Source organism: Hippopotamus amphibius, chromosome 5, assembly GCF_030028045.1.
Source record: "Hippopotamus amphibius kiboko isolate mHipAmp2 chromosome 5, mHipAmp2.hap2, whole genome shotgun sequence".
Lineage (NCBI taxonomy): Eukaryota > Metazoa > Chordata > Mammalia > Artiodactyla > Hippopotamidae > Hippopotamus > Hippopotamus amphibius.
In genome coordinates this window covers 117,522,068-117,539,726 of record NC_080190.1, presented here as the reverse complement: position 1 = coordinate 117,539,726, position 17,659 = coordinate 117,522,068, and the positions used below count along the sequence as shown (strand labels likewise).

Genomic DNA, 17,659 nt, shown 5'->3' with positions numbered 1-17,659 from the left:
CAAGGCAACAAGGACAGAGAGGATCATCAGCAAACAGGTTCTGCAGACTTAGGTGACGGTAGAAGGTAGGGGGAGCATGCATCCTGGAAAAGGGCAGTTGAATTCCTACTCACTTTGGTAGCCTCTGAGGGTCACTCTATTCCTAGTAATGCTCCACTAAAGACAAGCCACGTGGCAGAGCACAGCAGTCTGCGGAGGCATTTACAGTTAAGCCTTAATATGCTAAGGCAGGAGAACAGAGCTATGTTTCACAAAATCATCTATGAAATAAATTCTACATGCCCTGTATGAAAAGCAGAGAACAGAAGCATGAAAATCTTGTGTGTTAAAATAAAAGACAGAGTACAGAAAAAAAAACCAACAAAAACTGATAGATTATTGAATTCATCCACATTATAACAATGTAACAATGCAAAAAAAAAAAAAAAAAAAAAGGTAAAACTGCAGATTCTGGATCAAATAAACTTTAAGCTGTATGCAACATACAAGCAGACTAATTTACTGTGTATCTAAAGTTTCCAGAGTGAAAATACCAGAGGTAACATTTACTGCTTAGACCCAACTGAAAGATATTTATGAGTAAACACAGTTGGGGAGGAGCTGTCCATGTTTTCTGCTGGGTGACAGAATATTCCCAAGTGTGAGATGGGTCAGTATAAAGCTAGATCTGGTGTGCTTGTTTTTTAACTTTCAGAGGTAAATCATTCCTGGACAAAATTCACCCCTGCAAAAGTTTAGTAATACTTATAAAATGTCTGGTTTAACAATGCCTAGCAAATGTTTCCCTAGCAAACCCTAGAGGATCGGGTACTGCAGATTAACGTGCCCTATATTCTCCTAAATTCTGGTAGTACAGGATTCCAAACACAAAAGTGAAGATAATCAGAAAATTTTACCATTTTAAAGCTTTTGATGGAACCACATATCTCTCCCATTGATTAAGAAAAGGAGCTATATATAATTAAGCAAAGAAAAACTATTCTTATTTTCCATGTTTAGTTCCTATACTTGTCATAACAGATTATTCAGAACAATAGGCCTAAGGACAGAAAAATGACTTTTTGTTTGCTGGGTAAGTACAGAACTTTCTGAGATGATGCCTGACAATGTTCTCACCACTGTCTTGAATACCAGGGCTATCTTCCTGAGTTAGCTTATGGACTAGAATCAGAATACTACAAATAAAAATAAACTCAGATAACTCAGAAAGGAATTCAGAAGAAATTTAATGAGAAACTGATATGCACCACACAAGAATATCATCTTATAACCAATCAAAGATGTAACCTTTAATGTTTTCCTTGTAAGGTAAAATTTAAATATTGAGGTCTTGTACAAAATTGGACACTGAATTTACATTGTAGAAGTAACTGGTGATGATGAGTTTGAGACAAGGAAGTCTTAACAGAATCTGTGCTATGACTCCTCTGAAAGAGCATAAATTCTTAAAATGGAGAATTTCCTTTGTTCAAATGAGTAACATGTCTCCCTGTAACAAACAGTGGAAAGCTGGATAAATGAGAACTGGCTGTGGTCATATAAAGTATATTATGGAAACAGACTCTTGCCTGAATAGATTCTCATAATGACAGTGAAGATGATTTTCTGGATGGCTAGAAAACCATTTGGAAGAGGATCTACCTTGGCAGCAGAAGGGAAGACACTACACTGCTCTGGGGCTGACACACAGGCAGAAAGGCGGAGAGGCTGGGTGCACACTCAGACGTGCCACCCGAGTGTACATCCTGGCGCTACTCCTCCAAATACTCTTCTAATGAGAGGGTTACTGTAATAATCAAGACAAGATTAGCCTGGCTGTGGGGATGAGCAAGTTATCTAACTCCCCTCATCTCAGTTTTCTCATTTGTAAAATGAGGACAATAATAATAATCTCACAGACTACTGAAAGGATTAAGTGAAGTAACACATGGAAAGCAATTTGTTTTTTTTTTTTTTTGGTTTTGTTTTGAAGTCAATCAGTTATACATATATCCAACTCTTTATTAGATTCCCTTCCCAGAAAGCACTTTGAAAAGTGCCAAGCAGCACATGTTAAGCCTTTGAGTTATATAGTAGGTATAAGATGATACAAGATCTTTTTTCAACCTTCACAAGAGAAAGGCAAATTACCTCCTTCCCCTTTCAAAACAAACAAAAAAAAGAAAGCAAGTGGACATTAAGAACTGTTTTCACAGAAACAGTTCCAGGGAGTATTGCCAGGGTCAGCAGTGCCTCAACACTTTAGTTCCGTCTATACTTAGAGCAAAAAGTTTTTATCTCAAGCAAAGTAAAATAATGAGTCAGCATGAGTCTCTAAGCACCAAGAAAAGATCACAGTACATATTGTTATTGTATTTTTGAAAGTTTCCATCAGAAGTGTTAAAAAAAATTTAAACATCAGTGTTGTAAAATGTTAAGTTTCAATTATTTGGGCATCGATCTAGAAAAAGTTCATCTTCAAAAACAAAACAACCACTTGAGGGCTTCCTAGGTGGTGCAGTGGTTGAGAATCCGCCTGCCAATGCAGGGGACACGGGTTCAATCCCTGCCCCAGGAAGATCCCACATGCCGCGGAGCAACTAAGCCTGTGCGCCACAACTGCTGAGCCTGCGCTTTAGAGCCCGTGAGCCACAACTATTGAGCCCATGTGCTGCAACTACTGAAGCCCACACACCTAGAGCCTGTGCTCCGCAACAAGAGAAGCCATGGCAATGAGGAGCCTGTGCACTGCAACCAAGAATAGCCCCCACTCACCGCAACTAAAAAGAAAGCCCGCACACAGCGAAAAAGACCCAACACAGCCAATTAAATAAATAAATAACTACAACCACTCAATATTGTTTTACACACTGGGAATTTTTAAAATCTAGAATAAACTAAACATTATACAGTAAAATAAACCATAATATAGATTTTCTTTTAGAAAACAAATTAAAAATGAGGAATATCTGGTGATGAATATACAAATTCCAAAATTCTATTCAAAGAAGCTTATAATGAGAATTGCCAGCAAACCCCTTCATTTTACCCATAATGCAGTCCTGTATCATACACTCAGAAAGACAAGTTATACTCTATTTTCAGACAGGGATAATAAGGGGAGTACATTTTCTATAAAAGAAAATTTTAAAAAAGGAAAAAAAACAAAAAACAAAAAACCCTGTGTTCTTTCTCATTAAGGTTACCATTTCCCTAATGCCTACTAATGTCTACTGTCACTTAAATTTTCACTTAAATTTACTGTTTAAGTGAAAAATTTCTGTCACTTAAATTTACTGTTTTACCTTCTTCCTATATTCTAGGATATAAAAGCAAAATTATAGGTACTTCATCATTTAAATCAACATATCACAATAAAGCCTTATATTACTTAAAAAAAGATATTTTGGCAATAATTTTTTTTCTTTTTACTAGTGAGCAAAATACATCCAATACTGCAGAATTAAAAGAGTATTCATCTGAAAAGGGAATAAAACAAATTCCTTACCTATCTACAGCAACAACAACACTTTGAGAACTGGTTTCTCCGATGGATTCCTGAATACTTGCTATCTGCTTCCAGTCCACATTTCCTCCAACTATGACACATAAAAGAGAGTCATTTCAGTTTGAAAATAATTCAGTGGAAGAATGCACTTACAGTTCTAAAACACATTTCTGAAATCAGTTATTTTCCTAATGGAAGAAATAATAGAGACACAGATGTAGAGAACGAACATATGGACACCAAGTGGGGAAAGCGGGGGGTGGGGGGAGGAGGGGTGTGGAGTGAGATGAATTGGGAGATTGGGATTGCCATATATACATTACTAATAAGAAAAAAAAATCTAATTGTACACTTTAAATACATGCACTTTATTTTATGTCAATTATATCTCAATAAAAGTTCTTAAAAAAAAAAAAGAAATAAAGCTTCGGGTTAACAATTCTTTTGGCATCAGTGACCTTTTATCAAGGCCAAATGTGCTTACAGAGCTATGCCAAGTGGTATACAGACATGGTTAAAGACACAAACTGTGTTTGCAAAGATCACGCAAATTAGGGGCACTGAGAATTTTTATCACAAAATTAATGACATTAGGTATAATTTCCCTCAATGTTTAAGAAACAGCACTAACCCCAGTTCCAAAGATATCTACTTAGGAAGATTCTCAATTCCATATATTCATAATTAGATGTCCTCTGTAATGTAATCTCCAGTCCCATTTACAAATGTTTACTGGAAATTCTCCCTGTATGCTGTGATATCCTCTCATTCAAAAGAATCCCTCATCTTTTCCCCCAACACTGGTTCCATGTGTTAGGTAGCAAAACAACAATTTCCCCAGTTTTCAAACTCTTAACCTTACAATCATCTTTGGTATCTTTCCCTCCCTCCATTTTCACTAAATCTTTCCTTTGGCATTTTTTCATATGATTCATTCATTTTCATTCCTACTCAGTTCAGACTGTTATAATTTCAGGCCCAGATTACTATTACTACACATAAGTTTCCTCACTGCTTTCCCTTTCATTGATCTTTCCCCTCTTCAATCTCTCCTTTCTTCTCCTGGAGATTAATTTTCCTAAATCATCACCTTCATTTTGCTTACTGTTACTTTCAGGATAAAGTATAAACTTTTCAGCCTAGCACTTAAGGCAGTTCCTTTCAACATTCCTGTCAATACATGTCTCTATTCAGGCCATCCCTCAACTACCTAAAATTTATCTACGAAGACCCAATTTGAGTCCTCAATGAAGAATTCCCCTCCACTGTTTCACCTTCCTCTGAATGAAGTATTTACTTAAGTAAATACTGCTCAAATCAGAATTTCTTCCACTCAGTTTCCCATTTAAATTACTTTAAGTGTATTACTGTTGCCTTCTAAGCCAGATAAAAAGTTCCAAGTTTAGGAAATCATATACTTTGTATTCCTCTACTCAATATTAAGTTCAAAGCAGATGCTCAACAAATACTTGTTGACTCAACGGACTAGGCACTCAATAAATGACTTTTTGAATGCAAACATAATAGATGATGTTATTTAAACCAGCTGAACTCAAATTCTATTCCAGAAACTGAACAAAGTGAAAAGAATGTGATCCCTGTCCTCACAGAGTTAATAATTTACCAGGAGAGACTAGCTTACAACCAACTTTACATAATATAATGATTACTTCATGGCTGAAATGAACTAATTACATATAATACAAGTGTTGCTAAATAGAACTAATTTTGATAGGGGAAGGAGAATGTGGGTGTTAGCTCATGGAAAGGCTTCACATACAATGAAATATTAATTCAAGTGAGGCCTAAAAGGATGATCATGTGGGAAAGAAAAAAGCAAAAGCAATTCAGGAAGAAGGAGCAGCATATGTAAGGTAATGGAAGTATGCACATGAAGACCATGTTTCGACACACTTGGGTGTAGCCATAATGCAGGATGACTCTGGCAGGGGACAAGGAAGCAGAGAAAGACGAACAGTAGGAGATGAAGCTGGAAAGACAGACTAGAAATAGAATGTGAAGAACCTTGACCGTCATGTTTAATGTACTACTTTTGAAAACTGGGAACCATTAGACCTTTTAGAAGACTGACATGATCCAATCTATTTTCTGAAAAATAATTCTGGTAATATCTGTAGAACACAATGAGACAGGAAGAGCTACTGGAGCCATGGAGACAAATTAAGAGTCTATTTCTATAATATAAATGAACAAGGATGAAAGCCTGCAATAAGTGACAAGGAACTGGGGTGGTAGGGAAACAGTGTCAAGCAACACTTGAGATATGTAGCACGTTATAGGAATTTAATGAAGAAAAATCTGTGAGAGAAAATAATGCCAGTCACCACACAACTTCCTTTGCGTATCAAGTGAATGTCCTTCCTATAGAGATTTCTATACCTTTTATATTTAAATATTGATATAATAATTTGTAATCATTAATAATAAACCTATTTAAAGAATATTTAAAATTCCTAACAATTCAAACCAATTTCATAAATATATGAAAAATCTTTCAAATATCTATATGACAGTATAACAGGTTAATAATTTCAGTTTTACCAAAGAAATTACTCAAAAGCACAAATACTGAGCTTAACTAAGAACAAAGATGTAGGTGTTATGATATTCACTTAAGGTTAATATGACCAAGCAACTGAATTTTTAAACTTTAATATATATCAAAAAAGAACTGTGCATATAATTCAAATCGAATATTATATATTCTTAATAACTAAAAGTTTCATGTTTCCCAAAAGTGAAATTACAGACTTGTATCATATACCAGTAAGAAAGCCAGATAAACATACACTCAGCCCTATTACATGAATATCTGGAGTATGGATGTTATTAATAGAGGTGGATACTAATTTATTTTTTGAAAAACATATTATATACGGATTAAACCAGCTCAATCATCTGTACCACATTCCCTTCTGGCTTCAGTTCTGGCTACTGTGTCCTGAGTAGGTGACAGGGCATAGCCGGACAGCGTAGACATCTGCCACCCTGGGCAAGCTGGGGACTAACCACTGAGATAAGCTGAAGGGAAGGCTCTGCCCAACAGAGGCTGAGGCAACAGAGTGGCTCCCTCTAGGACTTAGACTAACACCTGAGAGAACTGATGACTAAGCAGTGAGCGGAGAACGGAGCAGGCGGAAAAGAGAAATGGATGACATAAGAGAAAGCCTAGATAAAGCATGAGACAGAGGTCGAAGAGTGTGGCTGGTCGCTTAAGTGTCTTGGAAGCATGGACTTTTTATCTCATTTTCAAATTCCACATGTGTATATTTTAATACAAATTCCCTTTTCTTGAAAGGAAAAGGCACGTCATCTCATCTTGCAACCTAAGTAGCACAGCAGCAGCACAGTGATCAAATTAATTTTAATTCATTTTCAAGTATACCACTCAACATTATCAGCAAGCATTATTTCTCGTTTTACTAACACAGATAAACGATAAAATATTCCACTGGTGTTTTATTTTTAGTGTAACCTACTTCTGTTACTTGCCAAAACTGAGTCCTGGCAATCTCAACTATCTTTCTTCGGGCTTTCCTCCACTCCCTAGGCCTTTTGCAAGGGGGTGGCTTTCAAAAGCTGTTGAATCAATCAACGCATTCACTTCACTGGCCTGTAAATATTTTTCAACTGTATCTCATGCTGCCTTCTGGAACAATTATAGTTCTACTGTATGAATCAGACTTCCAGGTTACATAAGTCACCAACCATGCAGGTGCTCAGGCACTTCTAAATCCTTCAGCTGCTCACTAAGTTACCGTGTCTACATCTGCACCTCCCACAACCACAAAATTTAAGATACAAATGAGGTACTAACTGCACTGCTGGCTGCCACAGCTGGATTACCACTGGGAACTAACCAGTCCAACCTGAAGCTGCAACACGGTCCTCGTCTTTACTTCCTTCTCTGTGGACTGTTCTTCAAGCTTGAAATCCTTCTAAATTTCCTAAGAATTTTTATTGTAAGCAACAACAGAGAAACCACTAAATGATTAAAAGATAGAAAATGTCCAGAAACATAACGTTACAGTACAAAGCCTTAAAAGGTAAATGGTAAAAATTCTTAGATCTCAGGTGTATTCCTTCTCGTTCTCTTTAAGTCATGTCTCTAGATTTCCTGGTTGGAGGTTAGGTAGGGAGGATGGATAAGGAATGATCCAGAAACAATATACCATCCACTGTACTAAGTCCAGTTACACATATATTTTTTAGGACTTTTACTGAGATATAATTGACATATAATAAACTGCAAATATTTAAAGTGTACAATTTGATTTTTTTTCTTTATTAGTAATGTACATATGACAATCCCAATCTCCCAATTCATCCCCCCACGTCCATAGGTTTGTTCTCTGCATTTGTGTCTCTATTTCTGCCTTGCAAACTGGTTGATCTGTACCATTTTTCTAGATTTCGCACATATGCGTTAATATACGATATTTGTTTTTCTCTTTCTGACTGACTTCACTCTATCCTGACAACACTATAAGTAGATATTACCATTAGTTTGCAAAAGAGGAAGCTGAGGCTCAGAGAATTAAAGTAACCTGCATACAATAAAGAAAAAATACAGAATTCAAACACAGAAGTATGGTATTCAAAGTGAAAGTCTAAACTTGGCTTCTTTCCTGAAGGATCTCTTTCCATTTATGACTAAAAGTGTATTGTGTTTGGTTCTCCTGTACCCATTTTCGCTAATACCTTCCTTTTTTTCTATTGGGTTAAATCTGGAAGCTCCTGGCTACACTGAGTTCATGGGGAACCATGGGAAAGTTTCCACACTGGTGTAAGAGTTTGGTTATGTCTGCACAGTGCCTTTAAAACAACACGAATGTGAATGCTTTCTCCAGTTGCTGCAACTATTTATCATTTTTAACAAGTCTTCACTCATTTAAGTTATCTGCTTAGTCTTGAAAGCAGGTAATTTTTTTATATATAAATATTTTCAGATTATTTTCCAATATAGGTTATTACAAATGGTGAATACAGTTCCCTGTGTTATACAGTAAATCCTTGTTGTGTATCTATTTTATGTACAGTAGTTTGTATGTTAATCCCATACTCCTAATTTATCCCTTCCCCCTCCCTATTGCCTCTGATAACCATAAATTTGTTTTCTATGTGAGTCTTTCTGTTTTGTATACAGATTCATTTGTATTATTTTTTAGATTCCACATATGATATTATATAATATTTGTCTTTCTCTGACTTACTTCACTAAGTACAATATTCTCAGTCCATTCATGTTGCTGCAAATGACAATATTTCATTCTTTTTTATGTAAAAGCAGGTAATTTTAAACTGCACCTTTCTCCCACCCCCAACTATAAGATTATGACTAAGGGTCATTTAATACTGAAAACTAGACCAAGCAAAAAAGACTTAACGATGTCATCTTGCCTTCCCCTCATAAGGTTAGCCAAAGGGCTAAATTAGCCTCTCCCTCTAACTGTATTTCACTGCTACAATAAAGTTACTTATATTGAGCAAGTTAAAAACAATTTTTGATACTTCATAAAAACAATTCAAAAAATTCTCACCTAGCCCTAGACCCACAAATTCATCAGGAGCCTGATCTTTTGTTCCAGTAAGAGATCCTTCTCTGCCTCGCACTGTTCCAGAAATATATCGAGGTTTCACTCCAGTTCCTATAAGTTGTGCAAGCTCCAACTGACTGATGCACTTCAGAATCTTAATTACAAAAAGGAAAAAAATTTAAATTCCATGTTAAAAACGTTCGCAAGAATATTTAAACGTGTGCAGTCACAACTGGCTATATTACAAATTGTTATAAAAAGCTAAACGTACTTATCCTGAATGTACTAAATTAATTTTCTCCTCAAACACTTCAGCACGTCAGTGATATAATATTTAGCATTAGCTCATGTTATAAACCAAATTGCAAAGCTGAAAATAAAGTGCTTATACCTCATGCCATGAATTTCCTAAATAATTTCCATCTGTATGAGCCACTGTAATAAGTGTTTTAATTGTGTCAATGTTCTTCTGTTTCATTTCAGTAATCCCAGAGCTCACTGTAAGTAAGGTAAATCTTGCTAGTGCCTGGACATATGCATCCCTTTCCAGCTATGAAAAAGAGAAAAAAGTAAACTTACATGGTTGTAAACACAACAGAGTAATCTCTGGTTCCCTACTGACAAACTGTTTACTTGTTTAGTAAGTGTTTAACTAAGTCATGAATTACATATAATACCTCAAACTACAGTTTTTAAAATTTTAAGATGAATGAAGCAGAAAAGGATGAATTTCTGAAACTGAAAGGCAATGGAGGTGTCAAATCAAGACAAGATTTTAGTGACAAAAATTCATATAGTAAAAAATATTGAGCGTTTACGTTCCAAGCGACTCTGTGAACTAGCAGAGACCTGGTTTATAAATTTGCTCCTTTCTTCTCTATAGCTAGACTGCCCTTTTTAAGCTATAACATTCATAATTAAATGTGAAATGGGTTTTTAAAAAGAAAGCAGGCAATCACTGGCTAAAATTTATTATCAGACAAAGCATACAAATTACTAGAAGGGATTATCTTCATAAAAATTATGTTCTAGACACTTGGGTCTCTTAAAGATAACTTGTTCTTAGGATAGGTAAAGTTATAAAGTAATATATATAAATATATAAAATATGAAAAAATATTCTATAATTCAATAAATAAGAACATGCAACAAAGATAAACAAGATATTCAAATTACAATATAGGAATTCAAGCTCTTGGAAACTTTGTACATAGCTAATATGCTATAGAGGAAAAAACTGCAAATCAAAGTTATGACGAATTTTAGACATAGCAATAAAGAACTACTGCATTCTGTCATAGCTTCTCAGAAATGTACATTTAAATTCCATTATAAACTTGAAATTAGTTTTTAATAATTTCAACACAAGAAATAATTTAAACTGTAGTAATGACATAAGTAATTTACGTTTTCCAGACTGGCTACAAAGGCAAAACTCTTTGTTACCTGAATGCTGAAAATGCATGCAATTCTGATTGCACATCTGATACCTTCCAGGCAAAGAGAGGCTACTTCAGTATCATCACAGTCTTGTAGACCCACACTGAACGCAGCCAGAAAAGGAGTCCAAGCCAACTAGAAATATTAAAAACTTAAAATATACCACAAACATCAACTGATAATTAAGCGTTATGATAGTACTACATTAACATTTCTCAGCTTTCAGACAATAAATTGAGGAAGTTCTGAAAAAAAAAAAGCAATGAGTTTCTTGGCATAGTTATTTGGAAAGCTTTCTTAGACAAAGAGGAGAAACTATATAATGCTTCCTGGGCTTAAATAAGTGGGAGAGCAAAATTATAAATTCGGGAGAAGATACCAGGCATATTTTAAGCACAGCATCTATAAATTATTCACATTAATAAAAAATGGGAAGTCAATACTCATAAATTATATTAATTTCACCCCTGACTTCAGAACTCGTCTCCCTCTGCAAGCTGTGTCTCTTGCAATATATCATGGACTAATTTTATTTCCAAGAAAATCCTTTTAACCATTTTTCTACTTCTAACAGTTACATTACTCTTTTCTTTAAGCCTGCCCCACAGACATCATTTAGCCTTCTTTTTTCTTTTTTTTTAACAAACTTATTTATTTTATTGGCTGTATTGGGTCTTTTTTGCTGTGCACGGGCCTTCGTTGCAGTGAGTGGGGGCTACTCTTCGTTGTGGTGTGCGGGCTCCTCATTCCGTGGCTTCTCTTGTTGTGGAACATGGGCTCTAGGTGCGTGGGCTTCAGTAGTTGCAGCACATGGGCTCAATAGTTGTGGCTCACAGGCTCTAAAGCACAGGCTCAATAGTTGTGACGCATGGGCTTAGTTGCTCTGCAGCATGTGGGATCTTCCTGGAGCAGGGATCGAACCCATGTCCGCTGCATTAGCAGGCGGATTCTTAACCACTGTGCCACTTAGGAAGTCCTTTTTTTTCTTTTATAGTCAAATATTTTACATTGAGTCATCAGTGATATCTCTAGTTCCCAGCTGTACAATATTTTAAAATACAGTTCACTAGGGGAAGCTGAGACGAAGTGAGAGAGTAGCATAGACATATATATACTACCAACTGTAAAACAGATAGCCAGTGGGAAGTTGCTGTATAACAAAAAGAGTTCAACTCGAGGATGGATGATGCCTTAGAGGACTGGGACGGGGTGGGGGGTGGGGGCGAGGGAGGGAGGGAATATGGGAATATATGTATAAAAAGATGATTGAACTTGGTATACCCCCAAAAAATATAATAAATAAATAAATAAAATGGAAAAAAAATATAGTTCACTAAAAAACATCTTCATTAGAGACTATGAAAGCCAACACCAAATTTTATCAAAACGGAATACCTTGCGAAACTGTAATATAAACAAAAAAAAGATACCAAAAAAAAAAAGAGAGAGAGCGTGCGCTACCTTTGACTACTGAAAATTCTCACATCAAAACATATGTGTATATATTGGTGTGCACATGTGTGTGTTTAATTTTGAAATGTCCGATACAAGAGTATTTCCTGCTTTTAATAAGCCAAAATGAAGCAAAACTATATATCCATATACCCACAGAGATGAAAAATGTTTATACCAGTGTGGTACAGAAATGATAGCTGGAATTTTTTAATGATCTAAAAAATTTTTAGCATTATTAAGAAAAAGAGAATTACCCAAAGCTTTGCTTGTAACATCAGAAAGTTTAGAAATAAAGGTGTATAATTCCTAAACAAAGGAACATAAGTCACAGTACCTAACTTTCAGTCTTAGCTTTGTTACTTATTTAACCTCTTTTTTCTGAACCTCATTTCGTCCTCTTTAATGCCTGGACTACCACTATAGAGAGATGCTGTGGGAAGCATGTGAAGTGCAGTACTTCTAAAATACAAAGCACCCTGTGAAAGTAATAAATTCCACATCCTAACATAAGTGAAGAAACAGCACATCTATTTGGAAACCTGTGTAATATTTTATACAAGGAGAAGTATAAGGTTCTTAAGCCTGTGACAAAAAGGTTTAATCCCACTGCAAATTAAAGACAATGATCTGTCTTGTCAAATTATACCTGAATAACATCCAGGGGACAGTGAAATTGTCCCCTCAAGTGTATAAATCTCTATAGAATACAATTTGGCGATATGTAAAAAAGGTTCTTAATAATGTTTACATCCTTTAATATTATATCACATTCTAGAATCTTTCATTTATTCCTTTACTCAACCAATGCTTATATAATGAGCACTAACTACAAGCCAGGAATTGTGCCAGACGTTGGGAAAAGTCAACAGAACAGACGTGGTCCCTTGCCTCATGGAGCTTAGTCTAATAAAGAGATAGACATTAAGTTTTAAAATAAATAAATGTGTAAATACATATTGTTAGAAATACAATGAAGGAAAAGCACAGCATGTTATAAAAAGGGACGTAATTTAGATTAGAGGGGCCAGGGCAGAACTCTCTGAGAAAGCAACATTTAAAGTAGAAACTACTCGGGCAAAGAAGGAAAAAGCATTCTAGACAAAGGACACAGCGTGTATGAATGCTCTGAAGAGAAATTAATTTAGGACATTCTAGAAATGGAAAGAACACCAGTGGCACTGCAGCAGAGTGAGAGACGAGAACTCCAGCAATGAGGCTGGAGGCAGGTAGAGCCAGACCACACGTGGTCTACAGACCCTTCAGATGTGTTAGCTTTCATCACAGTTGCAAAGTCAGTGGATGGCTTTAAGGAAGAAAGTAACAGTTCATTTTGCATTTTAAACATTGTGGCCTCTACAAATGGGTAAGAGAAGCACAAAAGTAGACATAAGGACACCAGTTAGGAGGATGCTACAGCGATACGAGTGAGAAACGAAGGTAACTGGAGAGGGTAATGACAGTAGAAATAACAGTGAGAGGAAAGGTTCTTAACTCTAGCTTAGAGGATTACAGAAAGGACAATGAATTCAGAGAACAGATCATAAAAACTATTTATGAAGAATTTTTAATGATATAGGGAAATATTTCTGTGGGAAACAGCAAGATACAAAATTCTATACACAGTAGGATCACAACTGTTTAAGATAAAAGGTAGTATGTAAACACTAACAATTTTTTTTCTGAGTGGTACAATTATGGCTGGTTCCTTATTCTTTTTGTTTTTTCATCCTCCACCTCCCATCTACCAAAAACATTTGAAAAGAAAAACAAAATAAGGTATAAGATTATTCAAAACAAAAACCTGCAGTGTAATTTATTTCATAATAAAGAGAAAGTGTTTCTTATATTTCAACATCACTTTCTACATTATGCCAAAAGAACAGCCAGCTATACTCTAGTATTCCTTCTAACATTATCTGCCTAGCACCCCCACTCTCATCCTGTAACTCTCTATCAGCTTTTAGAAATAGCACTATCACACAGACCCTGAAGTAGGGGTAGACCTTGAAGTAGGGGTAGAACTGTAAATTTTTAGAGCTGAAATCTTGTAGTCATCTTTTACTACCCATATACATGTGTAGTTAATGTCTGAATGAGAACTCGAATTACAACCTTCAACCTCCACAAACCATCTAACCACACTGTGTCACACAGAGAAACGTACTTAACCCATTTTTCCTTCTCAAACTTGACTAGACTCCCCTCCACTTTCCTACAATCTTTATGATGCACTGCTTACTCCTTCTGGAATTTGAAGAAAGGAAAGAAAAAAAGAATAGGAAAATGAAGGAGGAACGGGAAATCAAATTGTAAAGCAGCAGTAAGAATCATTCTTACTAGATCTATGAACATAAAGAAAGCTCCCTTCTGTTCCTGACTCTACTTTCTGGGCCCCAGGAACACTCAGAAGCCTTAGCATAGTTCCTGGGACAGAAGCACTGAAAGAGAGCAAGAGGCTCAAGACCACCTTGAGGTTTAAGGGAACTCGAAAGCTCCAAACAGAATTCAGAGGAAACCAGGCCAAGGATTAATTCCCCAAAAATCTTTCTGTTCTTAAGATCACATGCCTACTGACTGCTAATCATGCATACCTTTTCTCATTCTCTTTAAGAAAAATATTACATGTGCTATCTCCTAAATAATATGGTTTTCACTTCTGGGTCTATACTAACGGGCTATATCACTGTATTTCCTCAAGAATATGCTGAGCAGCAGTATATATAAATGTATATACTGCAACCAAAAGTTATTAGTAACTCTTACCTTAAACATGGGTCTCACGTGCTCCAAATGTGTTGCACTTGTGAAAGGTGCTTGAACATGGCTCACGGCCTCCATGAGTGCTTTAGCTGTCTTGGCCATCTGTTCCATTTCTAAGTTATACAGAAGTCTTCTTTGTTTTTCACTAGCTACATCTGAAATGACAAACACTATTAGTGTTTAAAACATAAAGCCTTTAAGAATGCTATTTTGATGTTTTAGTACAAAATAATAAACACTACCAAGTAATACTAACTCAAAATAGTCCTAAGAAGCCAGACACAAACAGTCACATAATATATGACTCCATTTAGATGAAATATGCAGAGTAGGTAAACCCACAGAAACAGAAAGCAAACTGGTGACAGCCAAGGGCTGAGGAAAAGCAGGGAACATGGAATAACCGCTTAATGGATACGGGGTTTTATTTTGGGGTGATGAAATGTTTTGGTACTACACAGAGGTGGTGGTTACACAACACTGAATGTACTAAATACCACTAATTGTTCACTTCAAAATGGTTAATTTTATGTTATGTGAATTTCACCTCAAAAATGAAAGGAAAAAAATCCTGAACTAGGAATCAGGGATATGTGGAAAATCTATGAAAAGGGAAGAGAGTAGATACAAATCTGTCATAATGAAAGTACTAGAGAAACAGCCCAAACATGGGCTAGGAGAACAGAAGAGGTAAAAGGCAATGGTATCCTCGTATGACACAGGCTTGAACGAGCTCCTGAGCTGACAAGAAAACAGTGGCCCAAACACTCGGGATGATGGCAGAATTTCAGCACAAGATCACCTCCTCCTCATACCCCGCTTCTCAGTGATTTCCTATCATCATATACAGAATAGGTCAGAGAACAAGGGAGGTGAGGATGTTACTATATGGGTGTGAGGAAGAAAATGAAATCAGATAACTGGCATCTACTTAGGTGTGAAAATGAAGTCTTGATCAATATCCTTAACAATTTTTTAAGTAGAAGAAAATAACACTACCAAGTAAACTGCTGATTGGTGCTGGACTGCAAAAGAACCAAGGATGCAGAGTTCAAGATTTGGCTTTGCCACTCTTTGGGTTTGGGGTCTTGAGATTTAATTAAAACTTTTTACATTGCACTCAGCTCATAGATTCTATGATTCTAAGTTCCCTGACCTCTCTGTACTTGTTTCCTCATCTATAAAATGAGGGAGAACTTACTAAAATTCCTTAGAATCACTCCCTATATTCCCCAAAAGATAAGGCCATTTATATTCCACTATTGCTTCTAATATTATCTTCATAGCCTCTGATTCTCATCTTATAATTCATCAACTTCTAGAAATACACATATCACACAGGCCTTTTTGATTCTCTCCTGTCAACAGAATTTTGCTACTGCAACCTGTTCTTTTAGGTGAAGCTTGAGATTCCATTTCCAAGTGCAAATTGCTCAGAAAGGCAACAGTTCTCTTGGTGCATTACTGAGCCACTATCCTCACCTCATTCCTGCAGTCGGATTTTAGCTCTAATTTAATCACCACCATCTATACGTATACAACATGGAGAATGGAGCCTGGTCCACAGCTGGCTTCTACGGCTGGTCAGATGTAGGAATGCCACAGTGAAGTAATTTGTGGTGCATCTGAAGTAGTGATTTCCAACCCCACAGGCTCCCTCACGATCCTAACCTTCCCCATCTCCTTGAATCACCCCTACTTCTAGCTTCTGTTTATGTGTAACGATATGTGACCCAATGGAAATAACTTGCTTGTAGATGACAAGGAAGCAGGAAGAATGAGAGCTGATGTCTTACTATTGGGGTTTCCTAACCCGTCTGATCTCTAAATCTTTGTGAGACTAACTGGTAAATGGACAAGTGCATATTAAATGCACACTAATTCCTGGATATTAGGTAGCACTTTCCATTCATCACTGGTCAGTGCTATCTTTCTTCAGGATATGGGAGAAAACATAATTAGATCAGCAAACTGTGTATTATAATACTTTTCATTAGAATAAGTAATATTTGATCTACTCTAAGTAAAAAACTTTTCAAGAATCCATATTTTTCTTCCTAAACAATCAGGATTCAGTTGATTTGGACACTTACTTTGTTTACTTGATTTTGTAGGGATTGTTAGTTCTTTTGTCTCTTTCATTGATATCTTTTTTCCAGCTATTTCATTATAGATGGCGGATAGATACTCTTCAGGAAGATCTTTACTGTCATTGATACCTCTATTCATCTTAATGTACTGCTCCTTTGTCATTTTATTTTTAACCTAGAAATGAAAAACCGTTATAATTCCTAAACATTAGCAGAAAAATACTCATATGAGAGAATTTATAAATACTCTGAGGACAGAAAGTGGAAAATACTCAACAAAGCAGACATTAAAATGAAAAAAGGAAGTCATAGAAAATAAGGACAATGTAGGAAAGAACCCATCCTGGCAATATATTAATTCACCTTGTTCTGAGGAGCACATGAGTAACCTGTAATAAGAAAACAGGGAGACTAAATAATGAAATTATTTGTTTTTGCCCAAGGTTTAAGAGCTCTAGCCTGAGTCTTTAAAAAAGGACCATGACAATTACTAGAAACTTACGTTATCAAAAAGATTCAAATCTTAGTTCAGAAGAACATAAATGTGTTTGCTAATGATTTAAAAACTGATTTTATGTAACAGAGGATGCAAGAATAAGAGCTGAAATTTATTTAAAATCAGATAACAATCTCGCTGACTCACGTATCATGGCAACTGAATATTATTACTAGGTGATCTGGGCAAAGTATCCTTGGAACATTTCATCTTAAGAGTACACTGAACAGGAACATCCTACTGCACACCCTGAGAAGTCTGTGGAGTACAAATCTGTAGTAGATAAGATGGCAGCACTGTCACCAAACTTGGGAACTAGCACAGCCAAAATGTTTGTTTTATACCCCTGAAAACCCAGATGGATAAAACCCAG

At 36.0% G+C, this 17,659-nt stretch overlaps 1 protein-coding gene across 3 annotated transcripts in view; it reads right to left on the bottom strand.

Annotated features, from left to right (window-relative positions):
• ARFGEF1 (ADP ribosylation factor guanine nucleotide exchange factor 1) overlaps positions 1-17,659 on the bottom strand; it is a 126,729-nt gene that overhangs the window by 23,698 nt on the left and 85,372 nt on the right. For all 3 annotated transcript variants that reach the window (XR_009053699.1, XM_057734705.1, XM_057734706.1), the window contains exons 18-23: positions 16,794-16,965; positions 14,704-14,855; positions 10,492-10,620; positions 9,437-9,595; positions 9,049-9,199; positions 3,488-3,578 (exon numbers count right to left, since the gene is read on the bottom strand). Coding sequence is in view for 2 of the 3 variants with exons in the window: in XM_057734705.1 (XP_057590688.1) it covers positions 3,488-3,578; positions 9,049-9,199; positions 9,437-9,595; positions 10,492-10,620; positions 14,704-14,855; positions 16,794-16,965 (854 nt within the window). In the remaining variant the exon portion in view is untranslated. The remainder of the gene's footprint in view (positions 1-3,487; positions 3,579-9,048; positions 9,200-9,436; positions 9,596-10,491; positions 10,621-14,703; positions 14,856-16,793; positions 16,966-17,659) is intronic.